General features: G+C 40.6%; 1 protein-coding gene across 8 annotated transcripts in view; it reads left to right on the top strand.

The window, feature by feature from the left end:
* Positions 1 to 13,224, top strand: part of MYH10 (myosin heavy chain 10) — a 138,385-nt gene that overhangs the window by 22,265 nt on the left and 102,896 nt on the right. For all 8 annotated transcript variants that reach the window (XR_005017736.1, XM_036836191.1, XM_036836184.1 and 5 more), the window contains exon 4: positions 12,181 to 12,208. Coding sequence is in view for 7 of the 8 variants with exons in the window: in XM_036836191.1 (XP_036692086.1) it covers positions 12,181 to 12,208 (28 nt within the window). In the remaining variant the exon portion in view is untranslated. The remainder of the gene's footprint in view (positions 1 to 12,180; positions 12,209 to 13,224) is intronic.

The following is a 13,224-nucleotide window of genomic DNA, read 5'->3' as shown; positions in this document are numbered from 1 at the left end:
GGTAGTGTGAGGGAGTTAATACCCATTTCCTACTCAGGTATCATTTGGATGCTTCTTCCATACCAGGTCCTCGGAGGCAAACAGGAAGTGCTTTAGGACTAGAATAGTGGCATAGATGGGTAAGAAGAGGTTCAGAATCCAAAATGAGCTTAGGCTTAAAAAAGATTCAATTTAATAACCCTTTCTTAGGTTCAGAGCCAAGAATGTTAAGAAATGGCCATGACTGTGATAAATTGCAGTCAGGTGATGGAGAAGGAAAATCTTCAGCGTTTTGTTTTGTGTCTCATTCTGTGTCTCCATTAAGAAGAATGATCTTTACATGCAGAAAAGTATTTGTATGAATGAGCAAACTGCCTTATGTGGGAGAAGAAATTGGCCAAAATACACTCCGCCTCTGATTGAATCCATATTTTCTCTTCTAAACAAATACATTCTCACAACTGAGGTTACCGAACCCCTGTTCTTTGAAGTATTATATAGAACAGGAGTTTCCAGAAGGCTGAGATGGTGTCACATTATATAATTCTAATTTTTAAAAAGAGGAAGAAGCTCCCCTTTATATTAAGCTCAGGAGCTCCCACTCTTGAGCTTACTATACCTGCCAGGAAAGATTCTAGAATCTACTGTTAATAGTCTAGAAACAGCATGAAAATATTCCTCACATTACGTTACACTGAGTAGGAAGGGAAATATAGTAGACAGTGTTATCAGAGAATTAGGACTTCTCCACGGCGTTCCATGATCCCTGTTGATCTCCTCGTGGTTGGATGCTGCGAAGTTGTGCCTGAGATGCTGATTAATGATAGAGGTTGGCCAGGCGTCAGGATGTGCACCAAGGGGTTTGTGCCCTTTCCAACATTCTAATCAATATACTTGAAGACATAGGATGCATGCCTGTAAAATTTATAGATGACATGAAACTGGGAGGAAAAAGAAATACATTTGATGAAAAGAAACAGTTTTCAAAAGCTCTTGACAGGTTGAATGGTGACTTGACTCCAGTTAAGAGGGATAAATGTTAATGCCCCACTACTGGGTTTCCAAACCAGCTATATGAATACAGAGTGAGGAAGATGTGGCTTACCAGTAAATGGTATTATTAATATCATCACTAATGCTAGAATGAACCTGTATTGAATATTATTATGTGCCAGGCACTGGGCTAAATGCTTTATGTGTATTATTTAATCCACAACAATCCTATAAAGTAAATAGAATTACTGTCCCTATTTTGCTGAGGCACAAAAAGTTAAATAACTTGACCAAGAAAATGTAAATAGAAGAGGTATGAACGAGGATTCAAAACCAAGGCAACGTGACACATTCTTATCCACAATCATAAACTGCCACGTGGAAGCTAAAAGAATTAGTTGATAGTTTTTATTACGTAATAATTTAAAACAGACAATAAAAAACAAAAAAACCCCACTCTAACCAATTCCACTGTATTTTTTTCTATAAGTAGGGGGCTACCTGTGGATATAGGATACAACACAGTCGGGTGGGACGTCTGCTAGAGCAGTCAGACAACAGTCAACAACTTGCAACTGCTCATGAAGCTTAGACCAGCTACCAATGCTCATCCATCTAGGTTTTCAATTACAAACGTGAGCAAATAAATAGCTAAACGTCAGTGGGCCTACGAAGAGGACCTGTAGCTTGACAGGGGACCATGTGGAGGATTCAGAGCAGATGGTCCTACTGAACAGAGTTTGTTTTTTTAACACAAAAAACAGAAGAGAGCTTAATTTTTTTTCTTAACTTTAGATTCTAGGGGATATTGCGTCAATAAAATGCAGAGGGACTTCCCTGGTGGTCCAGTGGTTAAGACTCCGTGTTCCCAATGCAGGGAGCATACGTTCGATCCCTGGTTAAGGAATGAAGATCACAACATGCCGCATGGCGCGGCCCCCCCAAAAAAAACAACCAGTGGGACTTAAAAAAAAAAAAAAATGCAGAGTGTGCCTGGCACATAGTAGTTGTTCAAGAAATATTCTTTGACTGCATGAATGAAAGTAGAGTTCTTGCACATAAACTTGCTCACAAAAATCACAAACTCTGAAAGCATGGGATAGCAGAATTGACATAATTGGACTAAAGCAATGAATTAGAAGACCGACTCAAGGAGTTCTTCCAGAATACACAACAAAAAGAAACTGATGGAAATTATGACAGAAAGAGTAGGAAACATGGTGTACACTCCGCATATCTGTAGACATGGTATAGACTCTCAGGAGCCATGAGAGAAGTGATATTTTTGAGAAAGTTCACCAGAGCTGAAGAAGGACTTGAGTCTTGAAACTGAGAGGGTTCACTAAGTGCCAGGCAGGAATCTTGAAAGGAAGGAGGCACATGCCTGGTCTAACACAGCGTGGTGTGGATAGGGCAACATCAAATGATCTCGGTGGAGAGGGCGTCAGTGGGCTCAGACTTCTCATTTGCAGTCCTGCGTGTTAGAAACTGAACGCAGCACACTGAGACCTGTGCCCGGTAGGTAATCATGCGAGGGGACCTAAGACTATTAATATTCCAGGCTCCCCCAGCACCCCGTGTGCTCCTCCTCCTCTGCCCCTCCCCGTGGCCGTCCACCCCAGCCAGCTTCCACTCAGTAGCAGCCAACACTGCCACCCACCTTCTGTTGACCTAGACAGATGTAAAGGCAAATTTTGCTGTTAACAGTAGTTCCAGGGGCCCCCATGCATATCTAAGACCTGAGATTCTACCTTCTTCCTGGAGTCTTAGAATGAAATCCACATCTCCTTGTTCTTTTGTTTCCCGGTCACATCTTCATTTCCGTAATGCTCTCTTTTCATTTCTGCCTTAGGTAACTCCCACACTGTGATGTGCAAACTTCCCTATGTGTTCAATGTCTTCGTCAAGTGTTTTCTTTTCCTCCGGGCTTTAACTGAAACTTGGCTTTCCCCCGAGTGTGGGCCCTCCACTCCGATCCTGTGCGCTAGGAGATGGGGTCAGTGTCCTTACTCTCAGTGCATCTGCTGGGCTATTAATACTCTTTACCCCTTGAAAACACTGCCCCTCCTCTGCCTGCCCCTCATTGCTTGTAGCAGCTTTCTTCTAGGTTCCCCTCCTCCCTCCTCCTCCCCTCCCTCCTTAGTGGGTCTGGCCCCCAACACGGCGTCGTTTCCTCCCTGCCTCAAGCCCTGCCATAACCCTGTGTTACTTCCTAGTTTTTCGTCAACAGCCAGCCCCCGGTCTCTTAATCATCTCTTAATCTTCTTCTCTTCTGACTTATGCTGCTGACACCCTAGACTGTGCCACCTTCTGAAATGATCTTATTTTTCAAATATTTCAGAAATTCTATTGCAAAATCCTTCCGTCCTGGCAGTTCAGTCAGCAAGTCTCCTGACCGTGTTCTTTGACTCCGTTTAGATCTCGGGTCCAGACGCTGTTCTCCTTTTTCCCTGTGTATTATCAGTACTGCCTTGACTTTCTTCCTTGTGTAGTTTAGATTTTATAGTCTGTCATTTCAGCGTCTTCTGTCAGTATCCTACGCCCCTTGTCCCTTTGTTCTTTTGTTATACTTATTTGGCAAAATTCTTACCCTGGGTCAGTCAAGATATTTGTCTTTTTTTAAGGCTCTTACTTGGGTTGCTGATGCCTCTGGCATCTTCTCTTCATACAGCTGAACAGATCAATACTCCTGTTAATTTCGTGACCACGAGCCCAGATTCCACGCAGAACACTGCTTGCTAATCCTTCCTTGATTGTCTATTAAGATTATAACCTCACTCTCCCTAATGATTGTCTCAAGCCCCTGCCCACTTCAGCTCCCTAGGTCCCTGCGTCCCCTTCTCCTCCCCAGCTGGTGGCTTCTTCCCCGGATCCATGGAGAAATTAGAAGCCACCAGAGAGGAGCTGCCGCAGCTTCCTGAGCCAGATTTACAAACCGTCCCGTCCTGCGCCTGCTCCCGTGAAGGCAGTCTTCCCAGCTCCTTCACCTCTGGTGCCCGTCCCACCTTTCCTAGGAATCCGTCTCAGGAAGCTCACGGTGTTGACTGTCTTCTGCTTCCCTTTTTAGAGGCTCCTAATGTTAGCATTAAATGTGCTGAAGTTTTCCCCGTTACTTTAAAAAAGAAAATTCTCTCTTCCATCCTCTCCTTCCCTTCACGGCCAGGTTTCTTGAAAGCATCTGCCGGTTGGTGGGTAGATATGGTTGGTGGTAGGAACTTGTGAAAACACTCCTGTTTTCTCAGGGAAAGGTGAAGCAGGGTCTCAGCTGAGAGTGAGGAGGAGGGAGCAGAGATGGGAGATTTAAGAGAGGAACAGTGTGACATAATTCTCTAGAAGACTCAGATAATACTTACAGTTATACCATTCACATTGCATCACATATTTAAAACAACAGCTATTGGAAATACAGGGGAAATGTGACCCACAATTATAGAGGGAGCTTTAATGTGTTTCTCTCAGAATTTGAGATAAGTAGGGAAAAGAAAGAACATAAAGAATGTGATCACAATTTAGCAAGCTTGAATTGGAAAGTGTATATACAATACTACTGCCCGTATATACATTACTACTGCCCATCAAGCAGAAAGAACATTTACAACCTTGGCTTGTAATTTTGATGCTAAGTCACCAATAAAAATCTCAGATCAGGCCACATTCTCTGGCCACAGTGCAGTAAGACAAGGTATTAACAGATTTCCACCTGGGTTTGTTTTGTGGGAGTGTTGTTTAATGAGTTCTTCTTACTGTTTTTGCTGTTAGCCATTCATCTATATGGCTTTTTTGGTAAAAGAAGAAATCAAAACTGCTATTACAGATTCTTTAGAAGTTAACCACAACAAAATATCACATGTAAAAAATTTATGGCTTAAGGCAAAAACTGCTTTAAGAAAGAATTCATAGCTATAAATATTTTTATTAGTAAATAAAAATTTACATACAAGCCTTTTACTCACAAGGTAGATAAAAGACTTTATCATAATTTATTAAACTGTATTGTCTCATGAGCTTTTCTGTGTGTCATTTCACACACACAAAAGAAGTTCTTTAAAAGTACAGCCTGGATGGTAACTTAAGACTTCTTGTGGTGGTCATTTCGCAGTATATACAAATATTGAATCATTGTGTTGTACACCTGAAACTAATATAACGTTACATGTCAGGTATACCTCAATTTTTTAAAAAGTACAACATGAAATGAACCTAAACTAGAGGAAAAACATAAAATTGTTAAGTAAAACTTGAACTAGTTCCATGAAAAGACCGTAAAATAGACAAACATTTGGCAAGTGTGACTAAGAGAGAACCACCAGAAAGAATAAAGGTTTTATAACACTATAAACAGAGACAAAATTGACTCAAAATAAGGTGGAAAACTTAGAAAAATGCCAGTGGGAGAAATGGTAAAGATTGTCAGAGATTTTACCTTTATGTCTCAAAGACACAAGGCCCAGACAATTTTAGTGGGGAAGTCTATCAAATCTCAAGGACTAGATAATTCCTGTGTTATCTAAATGGTTTTAGACCATTAAACAACGCAGAATAGTCTGGATAACATCAAGATCAGAAATTGTCAAAGAACTTTGAATGCTTAAATTACTTTTTACTTTTTGTTAAAAAGTAATACGTGAAGATAGTTGAAACAAGCAAAAACACCGTACAGCAAGGCTTACATTATTGAAAAAGAAACAAGAGATACCTGTCCTACCCCTGCCCATTCTGGATTTCCTCTTTAGAGGAAATCATGTTTTAATCTGTTTCTTCTTGTGTATGTATATATTTCTAAGTAACAGGCTTGTGATATTCTTTCTTTTTTTTTTTTTAACTTCCGGTGTTTTCTATAGACTTCCTATTATGAAAGAAGAGTTTTTAACTGCCCGCCCCCATCTTCCTGATAGAAGTCAAATCAACATTTTTTGGCATTTTAGTATTCAACATTTAAACTATTTCTCCTATGATCACATTTCCTTTCTTACACAATTTGCTGTTTTCCCTGGGGTTAGTAATTTTCCTATTTTGGGGGAACAGAGTAGTTCTGCAATTACTACATTGATTTGACAGAACTACAAGTCTTCTTTCAATACGTAGACATATATCACGTAATTTATCAGTGTCTTTCCTCCCTTGGAGACATACCTCCGGGGACCCTTTATCCTCCAGTCTGTACTTAGTGGTCTTCAGACTTGCCTTCGCCTGCACTCTGGAAATTCCTTGCTTCTTTCTGTGGACTGCTGGATCAAAGGGTATGTGTGTTTTAAGGGTATGTGTGTTTTGTGTGTGTGTGGCCTCGCCTTGCGGCATGCGGGAGCTTAGTTCCCCGACAGGGATCGAACCCGTGCCCCCTGCAGTGGAAGCACGGAGTCCTAACCACTGGGCCACCAGGGAATTCCTCCTTGTTTCTTTCCATGGTTGTATTTCTTAATTTCTGGATCCCATATGCTGTTTTTTTGGATGGAGAATAGCCTCCAGTAGCTTCCTGAGAAACACTGGAAATAACCAATTGTTCTACGAGTAAGTAATTACTTAAAAGGATGGCTCATTTATATAGTGGAATCCTGAGCAGCAGTCTTGAAATGATGTCTGACACACCAAGGGATGTCCTAGTATAATAAGCACATATACTACCCCTCTCTTGTTTTAAGAATAAGTCTTTTAAGACTAGGATTGATATACATCAAAATGTGAACCTTTAAAATGTAGGTTAAAGGATTCTTTTTGAAAAATGTTGAAACTGGATAAAAGTTTCTTACATTAGGAGAAAGAAAAGCAAGGAAAACAGACCATCTTTTAAAAGGAACATCAAGGAAGGCTTCAAAAGGTCAGAAAACAGGTAACACCAAATACAGCAGTAAATAGAAATACTTTTAACCCCCTATAAATAACAGAGCCTAATATAATCATATGCCCCTTACAAGAGAGACATCTCAAAGTAGAAAAATAATAGCAGTGCAGTGATGGGCATTTCCTTGGCCAAATGGGTACAAAAAGAGAGCACCAATTAAAGTCATCTCAAGTCTAAAGTAGACGTCACAGCAGAAACAGGGACAAAGGGCATTATTTTATGCCAGGAAAAGGAATGTTTTATAATGAATTACAGTTGCCTTGAATCTATGTATTGAATCTTATAATGTGGGAATACAGACAGTGGGAGACAGTAACACTCCTTACCCTGAGAAGCTGTCAAATGTAGGAAAACCCTTCTAGTGATTGTGTTAGAGAACTGTTATCTCATTGAAGATACAGGAAAATAAATAAAGACAATATCATAGTAATAAGTGCTATGAAGAAAACTAAGAGGGTACAGGCATCAGAGTGAAAGGGTTAGTGAGGGGATGAAACAGTGATTTCACTGGGTGATAAGTTTAAAGATGTACTTATTCTTTAGCCAAAAATGTATATAGTAGCAGTGAACAAAAATAGGCAGAACTTGAATAAGAAATTGCAGAACTTTTTTAAAGTCTTAAATGTAGAGGCACAGCATGTTGCTGGATGGGAAAACTAAATATATACAATTTTAGTAAGGTATCATTTGCCTACAGTAATATTCAGCCTTTTTAGTGCATAGTTTTTTGACCTTTGACAAATGCTTATAGTTGTGTAACTACAATCAAGATATAGAACAGCTCTATCTTCCCCCAAATTTCTACACTCTCCTTATAGTCATTCCCTCCCCTCTAGACCATGGCAACCACTGATTTTTTTTTCCTTTGTCACTATAGTTTCGCCTTTTCCAGAACATCATGTAATCATACACAAGTTAGCCTTTTGAGGGTGGCTTCTTTCACTAACATAGTACATTTGAGCGTCATCCACCAATACTTCACTCCTTTTTAGTTCTGAGTAGTATTCCATTGGATGCATGTTCCACAGTTTATTTATTCACTTACCATTCGAAGGGCATTTAGATAGTTTCCAGTTCTTGGCAGTAAAGACACTAGAAACATTTGTATACAGGTTTTTTGAGTGTAAGTTTTAATTTCATTTGGCTCAATACCTAGGAGTAGGATTGCTCGGTCACATGGTAGGTGTATGTTTAACGTTATAAGAAATTACCAAACTTTTTCCAAGTGGCTGTGCCATTTTTCAACCTTACTAGCAATGGATGAGAGTTCCAGTTCTGCATCCTGTCAGCACTTGGTATTGTCAGTTTTTTATTAAATTGTAGTCTCTCTGATAAGTGTGTAGTGATATTTCATTGTGGTCTTAAATTGCATTTCCCTAGTGACTAATGATATTAAGCATCTTTTGATGTGCTTATGCCACCTGTATGTCTTCCTTGGTGAAGTGTCCAAATCTTTTAACCATTTGAAAAAATTGGGTGGTTTGTTTTCTTATTACTCATTTTTGAGAATTCTTTGTCCTTTTTAGTTACAAGTCCTTTATTGGGTAAGTGATTTGCAATTTTTTCCCACTCAGTCTGTGATCCATCTTGAGTTAATTTTCATGTATGGTGCAAGGTATGGATTGAAGATCATCGTTTTGCATGTGGATATCCAGTTGATCTTGGCACCATTTGTTGAGAAGACAATTTTTTTCTCCAGTGAATTGCCTTTGTCAGGATTCTCAATTCCTTTGATCTGTATGTCTGTCCTTTGGCAGATATCATACGTCTTGGTTACAATAGCCATACAGTAAATCTTGAAATCAAATAGTGTATTTTCCACCATCATTCTTTAAAAGTTATTTTCTCTATTCTAGTTGCTTTGTCTTTCAATATAAATTATAGAAATTAGCTTGTCATTTTCTAAAGTCCCACTCTTCACATTTTGATTGGATTGCATTGACTCTATAGAACAATTAGAGCAGAATTGACAATAGTTTTGAGTCTTCCAATCCATGAACATGGTTTATCTCTCTATTTATGTAGGTCTTTAATTTATTTCATCAGTATTTTATAGTCTTTAGTATATAGGTCTTGCACATACTTTGTTAGATTTATATCTAAGTATAACATATCCCTTAGTATAACTAAGCATTTCCTGTTTTTAGTAGTGTTAAATGGAACTTTAAAATTTTTAATTTCCAATTGTTCACTATTAATATATAGAAATATTATTTTTAAAATATATATTGACATATTTTGCAACCTTGCAAAAGTCACTTATTCTGAAAGGTTTTTTGGTAGATTCTTTGGGATTATCTCTATAGACAATTATGTCCTCTACAAATAGAGACATTGTTATTTCCTCCTTTTTTTTTTTTTTTTTTAATTTTATTTATTTATTTATTTATGGCTGTGTTGGGTCTTCGTTTCTGCGCGAGGGCTTTCTCTAGTTGCGGCAAGTGGGGGCCACTCTTCATCGCGGTGCGCGGGCCTCTTACTATCGTGGCCTCTCTTGTTGCGGAGCACAGGCTCCAGACACGCAGGCTCAGCAATTGTGGCTCACGGGCCCAGTCGCTCCACGGCATGTGGGATCTTCCCAGACCAGGGCTCGAACCCGTGTCCCCTGCATTGGCAGGCAGACTCTCAACCACTGCGCCACCAGGGAAGCCCTATTTCCTCCTTTTTAAGTCTCTGCTTTTAATTATTTTTCTTCTTTGTGATGTTGAATAGGTGTGAGAACAGACATCCTTGTCTTATTCCTGGTCTCAGGGGGACAGCATTCAGTTTTTCACCATTAAGGATGATGTAAACTGTCTGTAGGTGTTTTGTAGATGCCCTTTATCAAGTTGTTGAAGTTCCCTTGTATTCCTGTTTGCTGAGTTTTTTGTTTTTGTTTTTACTCATGAATGGATGTTGTTTTATTGTATGTCTTTTCTACATCTATTTAAGTTATTGTTTCTTTTTGAGTGAACTTTAGTAGTTTATGTCTTTTAAAGAAATTATCCTATTCATCCTAGTTGTCAAATTTTTTGGCAGAAAGTGGTTCCTAATATTTCCTTATTATCCTTTCAGTATTTCTGGGATCTATAGTGGTTTTCCCTTTCTTATTCCAGATACTGGTAATTTGTGTCTTATACCTGATCATTTTGTCTAGAGATTTATCAATTTCATCGATCTCAAAGAACCAGCATTTGGTCACTTGTTTTTGTTTTTTATTCCTGTTTCCCATTTCATTGATTTCTGTTCCTTATCATTTTTTCTTCTACTTATTTTGTGTTTAATTTGTGCTTTTCTAGTTTTTTAAGGTAGGAGCTGAGGTGACTGATTTGAAACCTTTTTCACTGTTGAAAATATGATTTAATTCAACATGGATTTATTGAGTACCTCCTTATGTGTTTTTTGAAAGGTGCTTTGGAAAATAACTGAGCTATCAAATGAGTCTCTACTCTTTAGAAGGCTAGTTGCATTTTTGAACATGAAGTTATTTCCCTTAAATGTCACTATAAGGCTGTGTCTGGTTATATTTATAGGTTTTTAGCATATAAAGTTCATTGTAAACTATGAAGTGGAGTTCTATAGACGTTGCTCAGACCAGGAGAATTTGGGGTGTGAGGGTTCATGTTTAGAGTGAATAATACGCAAAAACTTGGTAAAATCCTAGTTTTATAGGTGAAGAACCCGAGACCAGCAAGGAATCAATGCCTCATTTATAGATCTGTGGGCAGTTTATGGTGGGGCTGGAACTAGGACAGAAGATTCCAGTTCCCAGTGCCTTGCCAGTGCCCGGCCTGGCTCCTTGTACTGGGTTGTCTCAGTGGACGGAAGGCTGACTGTTAATTCTGGGAATAAAGAAGCAAGACAGTCTGTGATCTCAGGCAGCACATGCTGGTGGGGCAGGCAGTTGGCGGTATCGTTTGTCTAACTCCAGAATACTGTGGTCAAAAGAAGGAAACAGGGAGAAGCCTGAGGAAGAGGGTCTGGGGAGGCTCCTCAGAGGAGATACAGCTGAGCTGAGCACGAAGGGCAGGTGGAGGTAATCCAAGTGGTCATGGATCCGGGAAGGACATGCCACAGAAAGGAGATGGCACATCCCTGGGAAAGTGAACCAATAAAGGGGCAGACATCAACTATGTTGCCCATGGCGGCCAGAAAGAAGGAGAAAACAGTGGTTAGGAGCTATTATTAGGAATTAAAATTAGACTCAAGGGGCCAGGCAGTAATATGCTCTTGCTATAAATCAGTTTATACACAGAGTATATGAATGGATTTGTTTCTTTTAATAATATTATATGAAAAGAGTATGACGTAGTGAAGGAACTCTTCATTTCTCTTTGATGGAGGTTATCTATGCCTGAACTACTGTGAGACCTTCATTGGGCACGTGATGGCTTTTCTGATGGGAAAGCAAGCACAGAGTAGGGAGCGACGGAAATGCTACCTGGGCCGGGCCCTCGTGACCGCAGTTGCTTTTGAGGCAGTGACAGTCTTGGTCGGGAGTGTTGAGGACACAGGCACTGGAGGCAGACAGACCTGGGTTCTCACCTGCGTCCTTGTCCCCCAGTAGCTATGTGATTGGAGGATTAACTTCCTCAAAGAACATTCTCGTCTGTAAAATAGAGATAATGATGCTCATAAGTGATTGGAAGTCATACATCCTACACAGGTGGTTTTGTCCTTGGACTACACGTGGGTTTGCATTTCACCTTTTCAGTTGAAAAATTGAGCTGAATATGAATACTTAAATCATTCATCACTTTAAAATCATGTTAGATATTTTTCATCATACGTCCTTTCGTTATTTTTGGTGTATCTAACATTCTGACTTGAGACAGTGGTTAAACCTCATATAGATGTTTATCCTCCTTCAATCTTCTCTTCCACTCAGTGTTTGATACTTTTTGGGGTTTTTTCTCCTTTAAGGTCAAATTAATAATGATTCCTCTCTGGTGGTGGGTTTTCTTGAAAGGCAGTGGTTTCCAAACCTGGCCCTGCATCAGAATCACCTGGGGAACCTGCTTAAAAAGGGGTTTTCAATCCCTCCCCCTGAAGGTGGAGGTGGAGCTCTGCGGAGATCCTTTTTATAAAACTTCCCAGTTGACTCTGATGGGCAGCCGGGCTGGAGAGTCCAGGTTGATTAGACATGTACAGTCATCTGAGCCTGGGTTGTTATCTACCCCAGAGAATCTGGCAGTAGAATGATGAACTTGACTGGATTTAGGACTGTATAATATATAATAGGGTTGGGAAGAGTTAACTTGACCTGAGAGCAGCAGAGTTACTAGTATTTTAGAGGCTATCACTGCAACTTTATTATTATATCAAATTTTTTAAAAACCAGGCAAATGGTCACTTTCTTTTTTTTTTGTTTGTTTTGTTTTGTTTTGTAGATCGTGAGGACCAGTCAATTCTTTGCACGTAAGTAAATGTTGAACATTCAGACTTCTTTTCGATTCTGTTGGAAAGTAAAAGCCATTATTTTTTTGTATGGGGGGAGGGGGAAGGGAGAGCAGTCACTTAAGAGTTTGACGTAAACCTTGCAGTTGTTGTTTTAAGACTACAGTATATAAGTTGCTTAAATTTGGTGTTACTCTTTGGTTGTCAAACTGGGCTTTTCACACATTTCATAACGTTAATCTGTGAAACTTACATCTTTAGTTTGTTTGTCCAAGTGTTGACCTCTTGGACATTTTGGGAATTCACCCGTACCACCCAGGAAGCATTATTATCATGCGCCTGTGTGCTGTGTGTGAAGTGCTGGAGAGTCAGGATAGAACAGAACCCGTGGCAGGAAGCGGTTAGATTTGCACGTTAGGAAGGTCACGCTGGCTACGGTGGGGAGGGTGCACGGGGAAGCGTGAACACGCGAAGACCAGGTGGGAGGCTGTTGAGTTAGCTCCGCGAGGGAGGGAAGTGACTTCAGGTGGAGAGGTGGTGGTGGAGCCAGAGGAAAGTGGATGGATCTCTGGTGGAGTTTAGTTTAGGAGACAGGCCCAGTGGGACTCGGTGATTTACACGCCCGAGAAAGGGGAGCTCGGAGAGGCTGGAGTTGTGCCAGTTTCAGGATGTAAGGAGTTCGGTGGAGGAACAGGCTCGGGGTGGAAGGCAAGGAGTTTGGGAGGACACTGACTTTGAGGTGCCTGTGGCTCTCCAGAGTGGAGCTGTCACTAGGCCGCTGGCCCCATGAACGTGGAGTCGGAGCTGTGCCCGGAATGCAGAGCCGGCGGCCTGGGTGACGGCAGCCACGCGGTGAGTGAGGTCGCCTCTGAGTGTGGGATCCCCGGGAGGGGCGACCTTCAAGGGTGGGGGAAGAGGGTGAGACGCCGCAGAGACGCCCAAACCGTGGGCCACAGAATGCGTCAGACGCCCTTGAGATTGAGTGAAATATACAGAACCACGGGCGTGGGATTTAGCGCTAGAGCAGGAGGCTGGCG

The sequence above is a fragment of the Balaenoptera musculus genome, chromosome 20 (assembly GCF_009873245.2).
Source record: "Balaenoptera musculus isolate JJ_BM4_2016_0621 chromosome 20, mBalMus1.pri.v3, whole genome shotgun sequence".
Lineage (NCBI taxonomy): Eukaryota > Metazoa > Chordata > Mammalia > Artiodactyla > Balaenopteridae > Balaenoptera > Balaenoptera musculus.
Note: the sequence above shows the minus strand (reverse complement) of the source record. Positions and strands in the feature narration are given on the sequence as shown.